Source organism: Centruroides sculpturatus, unplaced genomic scaffold (genome assembly GCF_000671375.1).
Source record: "Centruroides sculpturatus isolate CEXI.00-Female unplaced genomic scaffold, Cexi_2.0 scaffold1330, whole genome shotgun sequence".
In the NCBI taxonomy this organism is placed as follows: domain Eukaryota; kingdom Metazoa; phylum Arthropoda; class Arachnida; order Scorpiones; family Buthidae; genus Centruroides; species Centruroides sculpturatus.
In genome coordinates this window covers 33,216-52,885 of record NW_019385593.1, presented here as the reverse complement: position 1 = coordinate 52,885, position 19,670 = coordinate 33,216, and the positions used below count along the sequence as shown (strand labels likewise).

At 30.4% G+C, this 19,670-nt stretch overlaps 1 protein-coding gene across 1 annotated transcript in view; it reads right to left on the bottom strand.

The window, feature by feature from the left end:
• Positions 1 to 19,670, bottom strand: part of LOC111640406 — a 38,029-nt gene that overhangs the window by 11,052 nt on the left and 7,307 nt on the right. The window contains exons 2-3 of the mRNA XM_023386419.1: positions 15,168 to 15,745; positions 9,525 to 9,691 (exon numbers count right to left, since the gene is read on the bottom strand). Coding sequence (XP_023242187.1) covers positions 9,525 to 9,691; positions 15,168 to 15,408 — 408 coding nt within the window. The 5' untranslated portion in view covers positions 15,409 to 15,745. The remainder of the gene's footprint in view (positions 1 to 9,524; positions 9,692 to 15,167; positions 15,746 to 19,670) is intronic.

Genomic DNA, 19,670 nt, shown 5'->3' with positions numbered 1-19,670 from the left:
AAAAATACATAGGAAAGTCATTAAATAATGAATTTTAATCTAAAATTTGTGATGTATGCTTCATGAAACATGTTATTGCAGACACAAAATGACTCCTTAGCAATATGCCATATAGAGGTTTTGATGATTGAGCAGTATGTGCTTATGCAATAGCTCACACAACATGGCTGCTTTAATATTAAACTGCAAGAGGAAGAGCAACAGTGTCATTTGTTTTTTAAGGTCAAAGGTAGTAAAATCTGCAATCTATAGGAGAATGAAGGTTCAGTTTGGAGACAGTTGTTTGAATCAGAGGAATTAATGTGTGGAAAGATTTAAAATCAGAAGATAAAACATCAGTGATGAACACTGGAATAGGAAACCAGTTTGCATGGCATGTCAATGGCCCTATATTGATGCACTTTCAGGAAAAGGGTCAAACTATGACTAATGCTTGATACAGTGATATGCTGGTAAATGAGTTGAAGCTTGCAATATGATCAAAACGTTAGACTAGTGTCAGACAAGTGTGAAAACACATGGCTACTATTTTTCCAATTCACAAACATGAAAATTTACAGAGATGAAGTTGGTGGTCAAATGAATGCTGTTTTTCACAAAGTGCATTAATAGTCAGCTTTATTTTGGACACGTATATGCTGACACAGATCTCATAGATTGCGATGCGCTGTTTTTTATTATGTACAGAAGTATTTAAAACAAAAAAAAAAAAATGTAGTATTTAAAAAAAAAAAAAAAATGTAGTATTTAAAAAAAAAAAAAAAATGAATATTGGGTATGCCCTCTTGATTGTAACTGGCCTTCCTTTTTCTTATTTTTGTTTTTATAAAGTTCAAATGTAGTTTCTCTCAATTATGGTTTCTCACTAATTTGTACAATCATTTCACTTATATCAATGTCCATTTTTTGAAAATATGCAGGTACCATACACCCTTTGGCAGAAACAACACTGACCCAGTATTTCTTTGAAATGATATTACCATGTCTGTCATTTTTCATGCTTGTCTGACGACCATAGGCTTCAAGTGTATCTCCCAGCATGCAACAGTCACGCAATGTCACAAGATTATTGTGGACTTGTCCTGTGGCATGGACAAGTCCACAATAATCCATGGACAGTGGCTTGTCCGTGCCATGCAGCATGATTTTTTGCATCCATGTCCATCTGACTGCTCCCATATGTTTTATGCAATCCCATGACATCCATCAAAAACAACAGACACAAAATTATGCTCATCTGACATTAGCCTTAGAAACTTCTCTCAAAAAGGATTTTGCCACATGAGAATGCCAGCCCTATGTGGTGTGCATACAGTGGATACACTAAGTGATCTGAAATTTGGGGTGGTGAAACATCCACAATATAGTCTGGACTTGGCACCATTTTCATTTGTTGGATCTTTGAAAGAACATTTCAGAGGTTCACAAGTTTGCTGATGATACCAAGGAAATAGAGGTGGTGCAAAGTTGGTTAAAGACCAAATCAAAAATCTCTTTCTTGAAGGCATCTAGAAGCTTGTGGACTGGTGGATCAAATGTGTTGTGAAGCAGGATGACTATGTTGAAAAATAAGGCACAAACAATTTCTTCAAGTACCAAGGGTACTTAAAAGAAAATTGTTATAAAATTCCCATTATTTAAATAATTATAAAATTATAATTATATTCAGTCTTTATATTGACTTTTTTTGGGTTATTGTACGAGAGTCATCCAGAAAGTAACAACCGTTTGGTTTTAATAAAGGAAAGAAATATATTTTATTAACAAAAACATGTCACTTACAAAATTCAAGCTTACTTTATTTCTCTACATAATCACCATCATTATTTAAGCATTTGTCATATCCATCCATGAGCTTTAGAATTCCCGTGTTGTAGTAGGCTGTCGCCAGTCCATTAAGCCAGCTGTTTACTGCATTCTTCACCTTGTCATCACTTCCAAAACGTTTCCCATCCAGGAACTCTGAGCTTCATGAAAAGGCTAAAATCGCAAGGAGCAAGGTCCAGACTAAAGGGTGGATGATCAAAATTTTACCATCCAAATCAATCCAGCAAGCCTGTGGTTGCAGCAGCAGTGTGAGAGCGGGCATTGTTGTAAAGTACTATATTATTTTTCCGACTTTCCAACGATTTTCCTTTTAATTATTCCTTTTAACAATTATCGGGATGCTTTATTCTTTTAAGGTGTAGCGATTCCTAACTGGGTTGTGGGGTCTTCCCCCCCTTTTTCTAGGTGCGGAAATAGCCGTTCCCTAACGGGTACTTTACGCGGATTCGCGTTAGTGTGCCAGGCCTGGACTTTAAGCGTGCACCGAATTAAATAATGACAAAGTTTGTCAATAACAAAATCAAATATTTAATTAAACTTCTAGTAATAAACTATATACAGTATTTAGTAAAAATCAAACAATAATTTATTCAATGAAATTCAACAAGAATCAATCCGACAAACTCAAATCAATCTATTTCTAACTTAATTCTATTCCCCTTTGGAATTCGACAAAATCAAAGAATTAACTTATAAACAATAATTCTTATAAATTAAAGATCCTAATCGTCACCTCAATATACTAGGAACCTATTTCCTCAAACTCTCAAGACTTTCTATAATCGTCGATCCACAAATCGAATAACTTCAAAATCCTATCGGACACCTCTCTCGTTCACTGCTACGAAGCTCACCAAAGCTCGTTGCTATCAGGAATTCACCTCGTTCGTTTTCACTTGAGTTAGAGGCTTTATAGTGTGAGGTGACGTCACAATTCTGAATGAGCTCACTCTCCTCATTTACATACTTATCTGTAACATTAAATTTTTCTTGTTTATCTGGCAGATTATTTTCCGACAATACTTCGCTAACCTTTTACATTATTCTTTTTAACAATTATCGGGATGCTTTATTCTTTTAAGGTTTAGCGATTCCTAACTGGGTTGTGGGGTCTTCCCCCCCTTTTTTTCGGTGCGGACTTACTTTTTTCCGCTTGGGAAGCGCAAGTGTGCGCGAGTTTTTCTACGGCGCTTTTCTTTCGTCGGTGAGTTGGTTTTTCTTCTATTTTTAAGTTACTAAAGTGAATGGTGAGGAAACTTCGTCCTAACAAAACATAAGCCCCAAACAAAAATAGAATAATAAGCAAAATAAAAGTAAATAAAAATAACGTTCGGACTTGGTTCCTTACATTGTCATGAAGAAGCACAATACCGCAAGAAAGCATTCCACACCTATGATTTTAGATTGCTCACCGTAGATTTTTTAGGGTGTCACAATATCGATCTGCATTGATCATAGTGCCTGTTGTCATGAAATCCACCAAGAGAATACCCTTATGATCCCAAAAAACTGTTGCCATGAGTTTTCGTGCTGACAGAGTTTGTTTGAATTTTCGCGGTTTTTTGGGTGATGAGGGGTGATGCCACTCGAGTGATTGGCGCTTGGTCTCTGAGGTGAAGTGAGACACCCATGTCTCATCTTTAACCAGTAACAATTTGATCAAGAAAGGCATTTCCATCTGCGTGATACCGTGTCAAAAATGTCAATGCTGCACCCATTCTCGGTGTTCTGTGCTAGTCACTCAGTTGTCGAGGAACCCATCATGCACAAATTTTGCTATAGCCAAGATGTTCAGAAACAATTTCACCAAACAAAGATTGAGAAATGTTAGGGAAAGAAACATGTAACTTGTCCAAGGTTACACGTCTGTCTTGCACGATTTTGTTCTTCACTTGATTCTTCAAATCATCTGTGATGAGTGATGGATGTCCAGGTCGAGTTTCGTCATGCACATTTTGTTCATCCATTGTTAAACATTTCACACCACTTTCTCACATTTCTTTCATTCATTACTGTATCACCATACACTTCCTTTAGTTGATGGTAAATTTCTGCAGGTTTCAACTTTCGAGCATTCAAAAATTGAAAAACGCCTCTGACCTCAAAGTTGGCAGGACTTTGTATCACACTGTTCATTGTTGATAATCACAGAATGCACAATAACAACTTGTTTCGACTAGCACTCACACTGAGAAAAGATGTCGAGGAAACTATTCGACCTTGGATAGCAGCCTGAGATCAAACTGCACAGCCGGAATGTGCAATAGGTCGTTACTTTCTGGATGACCCTCGTATGATCTCCATGCACTGGATAGCAAATTGCAGATCATATTACAGTAACCACCCACAATTAAGGACCAGTCAATTTGGTCATTATAAGGACCAAACATAACTATTGACCCCCATATATTTTTATAAAAGATATTTGTCTGATTGTTAATGCAGATGAAATTAAATAATTTTTGTAAATTTGAATTACATTCAGAAATTTAACTGTTGTTTGCATGTCGTGGAACTATTATGTTTCTTTCTGTACGTAATAAGGAACTTAAGACCTGAAGTTGGGCAGCAAATTTGCCAAAAAACATTTGTTGTTCTATTAAATATATTTGCTGGAAGAATAAGGTTGTCTTATTAATTAATATGATAATATTTGTTTTAAGAAAAATATTTAACTAAAACTTTATTCATATTATATAAAGAATAAAAAAGACAACTTTTGAGTTCTGAACTTTCTTCAGATTAATTCTACATCCAGTACATCCAGATGTCTATATACTCATGTAAAAAACTTATCATGTAATCAAACATAGTTAATCCTGATACATCAAGCTCAGCTGATCGTTTATGAATGAATTTCACTGCAGATCACTCAACTGATGCTGCAAAAGTAGCAAATCTCCAAGTGTGTCTTCTTTCTTCCACTCTTCAGCCAATCTTTCACACTTCTGCATAAACACCTTTCTTTTCCAGGAAAGGAGTGTCTTTTTTGTCAGTGGAGCCTTATTAAACTATTCCCAAAAGGCATATTTCACATTGCTACCAAATAGGGAAGACTTAGGGGCAGGAGGCCCCGATTAACTATATATGAACTTCTTCTTATACAAACCAGAAGTTGCATTATTTCAATTAAAAAATTTTCCATCGAAAGGAGTCAGAAGATGACTGGCACAACTGTATTGCTAACAGAAAAGTATGATACACAGGGGCAATACACTACTAAAATCAAGAACATGTATTTTACATTAAATAAATTAAAAATTCCAGCCTGTCATTGTGAGTATGTCATAATAAATGACTGCTTGTATATTTAATAGAATATGTTAATAATGATAATAATTTAATATATTAAATAATATAAATAAATACTAATAATTATTTCACAATTAAAATATTCTAGCCATTCCTAAAATACTGTAAATTTTAAAACCAACTTTGTCATAAATGAGCTATTGTTAGATTAAAATTACGAAATAATGTTTATTTGAAAAAATGTTTTTTGATCAAATAAACATCATTGTTTATTTGATCATCAACTTGTTAATATTGTTAAAACAAGATCATCAGCTTGTTAATATTGATAAAATTAATATCGATAACTGTGTTGAATTATCTTTATTCTATCAAAAGTTATAGTTAAATAACCAAAAAAGCACAACTTCCTTAAGTAATATGATTTGAATTGACTTAACACCAAAGTGATCAATTAGCATAATTGTTCTGAGAATCAATTACATACTTTTTCAATTCAGCTTAGAACTAAAAAGTATTAGCTGTTTTACTGAGAGATAAATCATACCATCTTCCATTTATGTGAGTGATAAAGTTTGTTACTTTTTTTTGTTGTCCTGATAACTTAGTAAACTGAGAAATATAGCAAAAAGAGTTAACTGGTCACCTAGAAAATGAACTAAAATATTAACTTTACATGAAGATATCATAAGACAAGTTGGTGTAAATGTAACCAAAGGTTGTACACTAATATCCCGAACTTATGCGAAAGGTGGGACCGAGCGATAACCGCATAAGTCAAATTAGCGTAAGTCGGGGTATAATTTTGCAATTTGTGTAAAATCCAAGACAGATGTATGTAAGCTAATAAATGTTCTTGTTAATCTTATCTCGTCTTTTGATTCGTTACAAGAAATCACCACATAGAGTCTTTCAAGTCTCCGTAGATATAACAAACACAGAAATAAATAACACAAAATAAATTGTAGCTATGTGTCGATTCCGTGCGACACATCCGAACATGTAAGCTGAACAATAGTGTGGGGAGTGAGTAATCAAGAGTTGTGTGGTGCTCAAACAAAAGACGAATCGACGCGATTTGAAAATTGCATAACTCTGGGTTCGCATAAGTTGGGGTAGCGTAAGTCAAGGTATTATTATATTTCTAATTGGTGTATAAGATATATGAAGAATCAGTCAACTCCAAATCAAAATGCTAAAGACAGGAAAAAATGCACAGCAGCATGTAATGATAGAAAGAATTAAAAGACTGTTTAAGTGATCAGAAGAAAAACATCTGAATGAATTAAAATTGATTTCTCTCAATGTAATTTGAAGGTAATTGTTAGATACACAGACTGTTAGATACAGACTCAAAGAATTTGGTCTACCTGCAAGAATTCCATGAAAATTCTATCTCCCATTATCTCTCAAAGATTGAAAACATTTCAGTGAGCTAAAACCAATATTAATTGGACTGAGAAACAATGGGAAAGAGTCATGTGGAGTGAGGAGACCAGAATATCCATTTGGTATTAAATAGTAATGGAATAATGTAAGAAGAAGAATTGGAAATTTTTTATCTTGAATGCATTATAGCTATCATGAAGCATCTAGTTAGTATTACAGTGGTGCCTCGTATAATGTACTTAATCTGCAAAATATATATAAATGGTTTGCTGTATATTAGTTAATATGACGATTTTAGTCTCTGTAATCCAAAAATATTCTTGGTAGACAAATCTCACAGCAATCTTATTGGCAAATTAAATTTATTTTGTAAAGACTACATCAAATGCATTTCGGGCTGGTCTAATATTTTCCAGTCCCTCTTCAGTGCTAAAATAATAACAAAGAACGTAAAATGTTTAACTAAAACACGACATAGATGTATATCTACACCAAAATTATAAATTTTGGAGAAAAACTTACAATAACCGCTGGTGGTAATTACAACCAGTGGTTATTGTAAGTTTTTCTCCAAAATTTATAATTTTGGTGTAGATATACATCTATGTCGTGTTTTAGTTAAACATTTTACGTTCTTTGTTATTATTTTAGCACTGAAGAGGGACTGGAAAATATTAGACCAGCCCGAAATGCATTTGATGTAGTCTTTACAAAATAAATTTAATTTGCCAATAAGATTGCTGTGAGATTTGTCTACAAAGAATATTTTTGGATTACAGAGACTAAAATCGTCATATTAAGTACTTAATCTGTTCCAGGTGCATGTCTGTTAAGTGAAAAGTCTGTTATACAAAATGCATTTTCCCATAGAAATACATGTTAAAACATATAATTCGTTCCGCAGCATAAAATAACCATACTGTACCATAAAAAAAATGAAAATGGAGCAGTCACCAATTATGCCGGGTAGTCAGATGCTGTGAGGAGGAGGTGGAGGAACACTTTCTTCACACATTCATACAGATACACACTTTTTACACATTGCAGCAGGTCTCTTTTTATTGTTTTTTAATTGGAGTCAGATTCAGGAGAGGCTACTGGAGCTTGCAGGGTCAACTCCTCTTGTTCCACCCTTTGTTTTTTGCCTGCTGGCTTCTTGAAAAACATGTCCAAGGTGGTCTGTTTCTCTCTTTTCTTCAACACCTGTCGGAAATGACGGGCAAGGGTATCATTGTAAAGATCATTGATCCTGTTGGCCTCAGCTCTGTTTGAATAATGAGCGTTGGTAAACTCTATTCGACAAGGAAGTTTTTGTCAACTTTCACTCCTTCTGATAATTTCTTGCTTTGTTTAAATTGAAATCACCTTTCTGTTTTTTTAGAAGTCATGATTTGCACAACACTTGAATAAATGTAAATACCCTGCACTGAGGTAATGTATGTAATAAAGAAAGTTCGCAGAAAGTTTGTTGTCGCCTCACAACAGCTGAATGGAAAGTCCGTTGTTCGCAGCCAGTCTGTTGCTCGAGTCGTAATGGCCAAACAGAAAGTCTGTTGTTCGCAGCGTCTGTTATTCAAGGCATACATTATATGAGACACCACTGTATCTGGAAATGTATAACAGCAAAAGATGTGAATAGAATTTAATTAATCATACTATAAATGAAAAAAAAAAATACTTGAAAGATAAGAGTATAGGCTCCACCTGAAATCAAAACAATTTTCTTTCTGATTTTAATTTCTTTCTTTATGTAGTAAAGCTATGGTCTATACAGTACATTACAGGGTTGGCCAAACCTTGTGACAATAGGAGCCTACATTGCCTATCAGAAATATGCAAAAGCTACATTCTGTATTGGAACAGTATAAAACACTGTTCTAATACAGGATGCATCTCTCTCAATATATGTCTCCAATTTTACCTGTATATAGTTAAAATACTATAGCTATTACTGTTCTATAATAAATATATTGTTACTTTACTGATACTTTATGACTGGCCAGGTAAACATTCATTTAGCTCTTTTGACTTAGCTTTAAATTGCCTGTTCAAGGTTAAGTTAAAATTTATGCTTACAATTGATATGTGTATCACACTGCACAACAGTCAGCAAGCTCACAAAAATATTATATGTGTTAGTAGTATGTACCATGCTTATAAAAAGAAATTGCATTAATATATGGGAGTCACAGTAAGGGTCTACAAGAGAGGCAGTTTGGCCATTGTGGATTTATTGAATTTATATTTTAATTGTAACTCTTTTTATTTCAAAAATACATTTATTGTATTTTTGAAATAACAAGATCCAAAATCAAGAATTTTCAAAATAGCAAACTTTTGTGAATTTTATGCATAAAGATGTTATACATGCACATATAGTGAAAAATAATTTGATCACAAAAAATTATAATCAGTAGTTAAAGTGGAATTTTTGTAGCTTTTCTAAAAAACTACTAATAGAAGAACTATTCCATTTATAAAGAGTGCATTGAATGCAAATGTTGTTAAAATGAGGCAAATAATTTTAGATTTTTTTCTAATAAAAGTGTTTCTTTTATGATTGATTTTCAGAATAAATTTTCACTGTATTATTTCATACTAAAAATACTACTGTAATTTATTTGTTTTCTTTTTCTTCATCCCTCCTCAAGTTAAAGTTAATCTTGAGAATCAAAAAATCCATGACATCCAAATCCCCAAGCAGTCAGGATTTTCAATCCTTACTGTATAAAAACTTTTCACATTTTATTCATTAACATATTCTAGTCTCAAATTATTTTCTTCTGACTGATTTATAACAGAAAATTAGATATTTTTATGTTATTAATTAAATTATTATTAATATAAGAAATAGCTATGATCATACAGAATTTTTTATTCTAAGAAAACATTTAAATAGTTAAATGTTTTCTTAGAATTCTTCTAATTTAAATTACATTTGACATGCAATTAAAATTTAACATTTCTTTGTAATGAGTGTTTTGTAAACTAGCTTATATAATTTAAATGAACTGTATGTAACATTGTTTATGTACTATATGTGTGAATTTATATACCTTGAAATGATTCTCTTTTCTATTAAGCAAGACGATTTCAGACATTTCAGCTGTAATTTTCTCAGCAATTTGCATATAATTATTTGAAATCAATTTTTTATCACCTGGAAAATCTGCTTTTATTTGTTTTGATTTTTCATCTACTTGTTCAATCAAATTCTTCAATTCTGTAACAGAAGTCAAGATAATTACTGTTTATTGTATTAATCTTGAAGAATAAATTAATTTTTTTCTTTTATATAATTTTTTTTTATTTGTAACTGAATTTCTTGTTGATTGTCAATCAACAAGAAATTTTTGTAACAAACTTTTTCTTTTTAGTTTTTTTATGGACTTATTTCTGATAACTGAAATACAAATTATTGGGCTGCAATTTGAAAAAATTGTAGACCTATAAATTCCCACTTTTGTCTGTCTGTCTTTCCTTAATCTCAAGAATGGAGTTAGATAGATGAAAGCCAAGACCAGATGTGGAAAGATTAGGGGCAGAAGACGCCAATTAACTATATACAAACTTCCACTGAAAAGAGTTATACAGATGATTGGCATGACTATATTTCTAACAGAAAAGTACAAAACACTACTAATTTGAAGTTGAGAGCATAAATTTTAAATTAAAATTATTATTAAAATTGCAGCCAGGCATAATGAGCAATTATTTAATCATTAAAATCACTGAAAGTAAGAACTGTCTGCAATATTAAATAATATAAATATTTCTTTATTTTACTGTATTTAAATCAATTTTAAATTTTATTTAAAAGGATTGCTTCTTATTGAAATTCTGTAGATAAATGTCTGGCAGTTACTTTTTATCATTTTATAAATCTTTGTTGGAAAAATCTTCTATTTAATTACTTTTTCCTGTAAATAAAATTTCTTCTATTTATCTTTCAAAACGAAATTTTTGTATAATAGTTTCTTAAGAATTTGATAAAAATATTCTTGTTGAAATATTTGTTGTATGAACCATGAAGAACAATTAAATCTACTACATTTTGCTGAATCTTCTTCAACTGAATACATCTTTCTTTCTAATTGATGATCTTCATTTGAATATTTTTATTTCTTGAATTTATTGTTGAATATGATTTAATCATTTCCTTACCATTTCTTCAAAGAATATTGTTAAACAATGCATGCTTCCTTTCCTATTGAAAATCAACCTTCTTTATGTTCTCCATGCTCAGTTATATTAATAAGAAAACAGTATATGCTGTTCATATTTTTATTTATTTATTTTAGACAACCAACATTTTTGACTCGTTGAAAAAACCATTCTTCTACTTTTCCTCAGTAGATATATAATACATTTTTGAATAAAATTTTTCAAATTTATTTTGGAAATAAAATTTATCATTTGCCTATTTTGGGTTAAAAAATATTGATCTTGTTAAAAATTCATTTTAATAGGTACTTTTCTCAATATTTTTGTTTTTCATTAAATTTTTAATTGATTTTAATATGTGCTTTCATTAAACTATTTGACTATTTTTGAATCTGAAAAAATGTTTGTAGTTTTTATCTGATATGATAATTCTATCATATCAGATAAAAAATATTTTCCTTGTGCTGCAAACTTATTTAAATTTTCTTCTATATAGTTAATTATTTATTTCAAAGTTATTTGAAAAGTTCATTTTAGGAACATCAATTACCTGAAATTCTCTTTATTTTCTTATTTCATACCAAGAGATTTGTTTTCTGTTTTAGATGGACAAGTGAATATGCTTTCTGCTCCAAAATTCTTTCCTTCATTTGATTTTACATGTCTTTCTTTCATTAAAATGCTTTGGTAAAGTTTTTATTTCAAAATTTAAATGAAGATCAGTTTCTGGTAATTTGGTTTCTTAGCTTACACATACTTTATATTTTATTCATCAAGTAATAAAAATTTTGCTACTGAATTTGCATTTCCTTTACTTTTACATTTTTATCAGACAAATTCTCATGATAAAGATTCTTAATAAATGGATATATCTTCATTTATAAATATAATTTTTTCTTTAAATCATTTTAAAAAGTTCAATTTTATTANGCTATGTAATTTTAGATTGCTTGCTTCTAGTTAAAAGATCTTTATAAATTTCCTTATATGGTGCTAAGCACTTATGGAATAAGAGAAAAACATCTGGCAACACCAGAAGCAGAAGCGTCGAGATCTGGCAACATTGAAACAAGTTTCGCAAAGGACCATGTGTATGGAGACGAGAAAAGAAAATTTACACACTGAAGTACTAATAGCTCACGAAAATAATAATTTTCGTGAACTATTAGTACTTAAGTATGTAAAAATTTATTACATTTCATGTTGTACGAGGGTTTTACCCATTTCTCGAACTGTGTCAGAGTGAATCCGTGCTATAAAAGTACCGTGTTATACGGGGGATGGTACCAATTCTGGAACCATGTTAGAGTGAATCCGTACTATAGAAGTGCCATGTTATATGGGGGTTACCTGTACATGTTTTACTATTGGACTACTTTTAAAAATATCACTTTTAATTTAAATCCAACAGATTATTACTTTTACTTCAAAAAATCCTGTCTGTTCACATAATGTTGGTTTCTTCATTTAAAATCAAATGTCTTATGCATAGAACATTATTTTGAAAGGAAAGTGTATCATTGTAATTTATACCAATTAAATACAAATTTTGCAAAAATAATTTTGTTTAATTTTTTTCTTATTTGTATAACAACTATCTCTGTATTATACATTAACTGTATATTAATAAAATTGAATTCAGTAATTTTCTAAGAATTTTTAGAGTTGTAGGAAATTAATGAATTTAATTTTCAAAATTCTGAACTGTACATTAATAGAAGAATTAAACAGGATTCTAACAAAAAACTGTTTGGTTTTATCTGTCTCCATTTTCGAGAATTTTTGGTAAAGGATCTTCCCATAGAAGAAGCATTAAATTTTTAATGCCATCTAATGGAGCTTGCATGCATAACCAAAAAGGTTATAATCAGCCTTAACTACTTAAAATTTTGTTAATCAATGATGAAACTGGTATTTACTTCTTCAATTTGTAATTTGTCACTTTATATTTTTATAAAATAGATATTTTTCTTTTATATATTCTTTCATTAATATAATTTTTTGCAGATAAAAATTTTTTTGGATTATCTATTTTTCTTTTTCTGTCTTAATTATATCAAGTAATAACCACTTTCTGTTCTAGTAGTTATTAATCATGTGCATGAAACAGTTGTTATGCACTTTTCTTTTGCTTCTTCTACTCTAGATATTTTTTATTGAAAACTGTTTGCTTATATTCATTCAATCTCTGATTTGAGATAATCTTTGATTCTAAACTCACTTTTCATTTACATATTAAAAAAATTATTAAAGGATTGGCAATTCATCTCTTGATAATGTTAGTCTTTTTGTCCCTGGTAATAATACACATAATAAATCACGTATTTCTTTTAAAAACTGTTGATTAGATATAACTCAATGCCCTTTCTTGTGTCCTCAGATCTTTATTTTAAAAAGGACATGTAAAGATTCAATGTAACCGTGCTGATTGATTTCTTTCTATTCATTCTTGACTGTTTTTATTGTATTCTATGTTTTCTTTCATGTGTATTATATATATTTACATACATATATTTATTTGTTTGTATTTCCATATAGTTATATATATATATATATATAACTATGTATACATCATCGTCATTTGTCCTGTGTGAAGCACATTGGGCAGCAAGTTCCTTCCAGTGAATGTGGTCATTTGCAATGGCCTCAGCATGAGATGTTAATAATTTTTAAATTCTCCTTAAACCATTTGACATCAAGTTTTTTGAGGTGGCCTTGCTTCCTTTTCCACCAGATGGTATCTACTGTAATAGTTTTTGGATGTCAATGGTTTAGCACATGCAGTATATGCCTGGAAAAATGCATCCAGCATTCAGTCAATTGCAAACAGATATTTTGAGTGTTTTTTAAATTTCTTCATTTGTGACACAATCTCAATGAGACACCAAGGATCTTACACAGTGCTGTTGAAAAGCATTTAGCTGTTTAATCACCTTGGCTGTAAAGTTCCAAATTTCATAGGCATATATTGCAATTAGTATAACAGTACTCTTGAATTGTTTAAATCTTCATAGGAAAATGTATAGCTGTTGTCAACCAAATTGATAGCATACATTGGAAAATGGTTGATGTCATTCCAATTCTACAATTAATATCTTCATCTGTACCACCATTGGTAGCCACAACACTTCCAAGACAAGTAAACTGTTGCAATTGGTCTATAGCCTAACCATGGGCTGTTAAAGACTTATAATCTGGGTTCTTCCAATCTGCATGAACTTTCTTTGTTTTTTCAATACTTATATGTGAGCTTATCTTACTTTTAAACTAGTGGTTATCTCTTGTAGACACACCCATATCACTAAGCAATGCAATATCATCTGCAAAATCTAAATCTGTAAGATGAGCTATATATAATATATACAAGTTTTTCTTTCATGTCATTTTATTGCAATGTATTGTATATTAATCAATTGATTTTATATTGTATTTTTATCTTTTGCTTTTCAAAGTATATATTTTGGTTGTTTTATATATGTTTCAATTGTTTTTCATGCATGGCATTTTCCTTCTTGTTATTTTTTGCTTTTATTTAAGGATCTATTATCAGGGATGGTTCTTTCTTGTCCATTGGACATTACTTGTATTAATTAAATAAAATAAATATATATTAAGATTTTTTAATTTACAGCTTTATACAATTCTTGTTTATTATTTTGAATATTTGTATTTGATAGATTTTTTTCATCATAATTTGTTTTCACTGGAGTAAACTAAACATTAGTCTGGGTGATAAACTTTTTAATTTTAATTTAATTAAAGATTTTAGTCTATGAAGAATAATAATCAGACCTTTTTTAAATTTGAAATATTTTTCTTTATTAACAAATCATTTTTCATATGTTTCCCTATTATTTTTAGAAACTAGAAACTTTTTTTCATATTTCTGTAACATATATTCAAAAATTGTTATCTGAATTTTAAAATAAATAGGAGTTTTAATCCTTGTTTTGATCTACATCTGGAATTTTTCCAGAATTAGTTTTTTTATCTTGCAAGTTTTCTGTTAAAATGATTTATGTCAAATATTTAATTCTTTCTGTCTAATATAATTTAGTACTTTAGAAAATATAATAATGCTGATCATTTTGTGAATAGTTTAATTTGCTTTTATTTTCTTTGTTTTCAAATTCAATTTCCTAATTGATATGTTTATGAATAATTTAAATTTTGTCTTTACATTTGCATTTCTTGTATTCTTTCATTTTTTAAAATTATGCAAAACTATTCTTTACAAGATCTTTTCCTTTGTATCCAAAACATGATTTTATTTTTTAAAAAATCTTTTTATATATAATTTTTTTCCTGAAACTGAAATTACTTTTTATACATTCTGCTTGAATAACTTCTGAAAATTAGTTGATACATTTCTTATTAAATTATTCTACAGAAAAAATTATAGCTAATTAATAATCTTTTATCTATTTGTTTCATATTAAATATTATTTGAATAGTTTCATAGTAAATTTTGTTTGAATTATTTTATATTTAAAGTAAATATTTTATATACTCTTTAAAATATCCATTATACTCACTTTTTTCATCTTCTGTTTGAATTTCATTCTTTTCCACATTATTGTTTTCAATAACTTCATAATACATTAATTGTTTAAGGACTGAATTTTCATTTGAAGTACTAAGATTACTTAGAAGACTAAATTCTATTTCTTGATTATTCTGATCATTTAGAAGATCAGTTTTCTCATTTTTAACATCAACAAAGTTAGATGTTTGTTTTTCCTTGTCAGAATCATCTACGAATAGTTCTTTTTTCATATCTTCTTGCACTATTCCTGTATTTCTATCTAAATTGCTTTTATATGTTATAAGTTTTTTATATCTTTTTAACAAATTTTCATATTCTGTTTTGTCTTCGCTGAGGCCAGAAGAATTTGTTGATTCATTGTGGAAAGAAAACTGTGGTTTTCCATGAAGTTCTGGGAGAGAGTAATAACTAGTGTTTGAAGAAAATGATGGATAAAGAGAGTCTGATTTAGAGTTGTTATCAATAATATCGTTTTCATTATCTTCCGTAATAGGTTTGTTATTTGTCTGAGTACCAAAATTACGATATTTGAATCTGGCTTCTGGTTTTGTTTCTTCTATTGATGAACTAAAAAATATAAATGAGTAATGTTAAAAGATATTAACTAAGGATTAATTTACAAGCATATAATATTTTGTAACATGCTTTACAAAGTAAAATAAAATAATTATTTAATGAAATATATATATATATATATATAACTATGTATACATCATCGTCATTTGTCCTGTGTGAAGCACATTGGGCAGCAAGTTCCTTCCAGTGAATGTGGTCATTTGCAATGGCCTCAGCATGAGATGTTAATAATTTTTAAATTCTCCTTAAACCATTTGACATCAAGTTTTTTGAGGTGGCCTTGCTTCCTTTTCCACCAGATGGTATCTACTGTAATAGTTTTTGGATGTCAATGGTTTAGCACATGCAGTATATGCCTGGAAAAATGCATCCAGCATTCAGTCAATTGCAAACAGATATTTTGAGTGTTTTTTAAATTTCTTCATTTGTGACACAATCTCAATGAGACACCAAGGATCTTACACAGTGCTGTTGAAAAGCATTTAGCTGTTTAATCACCTTGGCTGTAAAGTTCCAAATTTCATAGGCATATATTGCAATTAGTATAACAGTACTCTTGAATTGTTTAAATCTTCATAGGAAAATGTATAGCTGTTGTCAACCAAATTGATAGCATACATTGGAAAATGGTTGATGTCATTCCAATTCTACAATTAATATCTTCATCTGTACCACCATTGGTAGCCACAACACTTCCAAGACAAGTAAACTGTTGCAATTGGTCTATAGCCTAACCATGGGCTGTTAAAGACTTATAATCTGGGTTCTTCCAATCTGCATGAACTTTCTTTGTTTTTTCAATACTTATATGTGAGCTTATCTTACTTTTAAACTAGTGGTTATCTCTTGTAGACACACCCATATCACTAAGCAATGCAATATCATCTGCAAAATCTAAATCTGTAAGATGAGCTATATATAATATATACAAGTTTTTCTTTCATGTCATTTTATTGCAATGTATTGTATATTAATCAATTGATTTTATATTGTATTTTTATCTTTTGCTTTTCAAAGTATATATTTTGGTTGTTTTATATATGTTTCAATTGTTTTTCATGCATGGCATTTTCCTTCTTGTTATTTTTTGCTTTTATTTAAGGATCTATTATCAGGGATGGTTCTTTCTTGTCCATTGGACATTACTTGTATTAATTAAATAAAATAAATNTATATACAGTAGAGCATCGATTATCCGACTCAATTGGGAACTCGGGTTGGTCGGATAACTGAAAAAATCGGATAACCGAAAAGAATGAAAAAAATACATTATTAGTGTAGTATATTAGTATATCCCATGTAATTAGTACATTAGTATTTTGCTATTAAGCTACTTCGCGTTGAATTTTCATCCATGTTAAGCCTAACAAGATTTTTTTTAAAAATAATAATCGTTGCTATTGTATCATTAAAAATTATTTTATTGCTCACAAAACAAACAACCACTCATAATTAGAAAATTAAGTCTTGTTTAAATACTGGCCTCCCTTTCATGGTTGAGCCAATGTTGCCAGCTAAAACACACAAAAATTAACAACAATAATATTAAAGTAGTCAAGACATAGCCAAATATTGTAGCACCACATTACTAGCGGACATTTGAAATTTGCCGACTAGAACGGTCGGTTAACCGATGTGACGGTTAATCGGGGGTCGGATAATCGATGCTCTACTGTATATATATATATATGTTAGGCTTCAAAGACCAAAAATGCTCATTGAGTGAAAAATATGTCCACAACACATTGTGATTACTTTAAATCATCCACAACATGTTGTGGCACTTGTAAAAACAGCCATAATGCATTGTGACTAGCTCAAAAAGACCACAAAGTGAAATTTGCATAGTGGCTTTCGTGATATTTGACCACTACGTGTTGAAGAAGTGATTAAGAAAAGCCATAACATGTTCTGAACATTAGCTGATGCAACCACAATAGAGGGTGATATGACGACAGTGATTTCTAACTTTAAAATATGGGTTCTAGCCTCAAAACATTTTTATTTACAATTTTTGATGCTGAACAACATTAGTTCTACAAGTTTTCCTATAAATTTAATTTTCATACTTAAAAATTTTCAAAGAAATAAAATGTATGGAGAAAAACACACATTTGGTTTTTTTTGTTTTGCTTAAAAGTGCTAAAGGTCAAATTACATGTTCTAGTAGGTGCTTGATGTATTCTACACGATGACATAAAAATCAGCTGCTAAAGTTAAAAACTATTGTGCGACAGCTTTATTATGGTTAAAAGCCACCACAAGTTCTGGATGTCAACTAATAACAAGGTGATGATAAAAAAATAAAACTTTTTATTTCATTATGATTTATTTATCTTCAATTATCTTATGTTAAGTGTTCTTTGAGCAACATTTGCATTTTTATCAATACAGTATCTTTTACAGTGACATATTATAAACCCTTGCTTACTTCCAGATGTTAACATGGATGCTGAGTAAAGTGTTAATGAAGTTGAGGGTATGTTCTAAATGTTAATAAAGTTACTCTCAGAAAGTGTAAATTCATTGCGAGCATAAAGTTGATCAAGAAGACCTTACTTGTTTCCTAACTGATGGAGACCTGATGGATTAATGCTCATAACAACAGCTAAAACATTTCTGGGAGCTGCACATTCCCTATTAACATCAGGCACCCTAACTAAAGCATTTGAACCAATTTCAATTGCAGGAAATTTTGAGTTGGATAGTGAAATAATTTTATGGCATGCCTGTTTCTCTAGGCTGGATTTGGCATATTCTCTCTTAGCATTGATGCTGTTCTTTCTTAAACAGAGCTAGCAACCAAATCCCTCATTCTCATTGCTTTCTCCACACATATTCATGACACTCTGAACACTGGTGAGCTCCTGAGGTTTATTTCACTTTGTGGTCTTTTTGAGTTAGCCACAATGCATTGTGGACGTTTTTTTTTCGCTCAATGAGGGTTTTTGGTCTTTGAGCCTAAAACACACACACACACACACACACACACAGAGTGTATCATTTAAAAGTGGTCCCAACCATAGAATGAAGAAACATGCTTACATATTCAGGTTTATAGGAGATGTTGAAAGTGTAAATTGTCAATACGAATGCAGACATTTCTGGTGATCAGGTGATTCACTTGTTTCACACATTATTTTATATAGATACAGTTTGAGTCTATGATGAATAAGAAGGTGGCAGTATAGAAAAACACGACAACTGATATAATGATGGAAGTGCATGTAATGATGACAAGAAGTCTGAGAAAATCACTGCATAGACTCATCACAGGAAAATGTATCCTTGCATACAGCACAATATGAGGTCTGAACTGAAACTGTACCCATAAAAAATGATGTGTGGAACAACTGAAGATCCATGATCACCAGTAATGTGTGTAGTTCTAAATGTGCAATTGTGTTGACAGTTGTCACTTTCAGCACCACCTGTAAACGTGAGTGGGTAATCCAGTTTGTTCATTCTCTGGTTAGGGCCACTTTTGAATGATATACCCTGTATTTCCTAATGATTATTATTTTAAGTTAAAATTTTGTATGATTAAAATAAAAATTACATTAACAACAAATATGTTTAAATTTGAAGTTTGTTCAACTTCATATTTTGCTTATTAGAATACAGGTAACCCCCGTATAACACTGTAGTTATGTTCCAAAAAATTGCCGTGTTATGCGAATCCGTGTTATGTGAATCAAAGAACTAGTACGAAAAGGAGGGTTAGGTTCCAAAAATTAAAAAACATGCTACTATATTTTCATAATTAAGTTAAATATCTTTATTAAAATTTTCTTAAGTGATACATATTAATATAAATTAAACAATGTTTTCTTTGTCATCACTAAAAGCACTATTAACCGAGAGCGTTTTATTTTTGGCAAGTTATCGTTATCCTCTGAGCATTTTTCTGCATTAT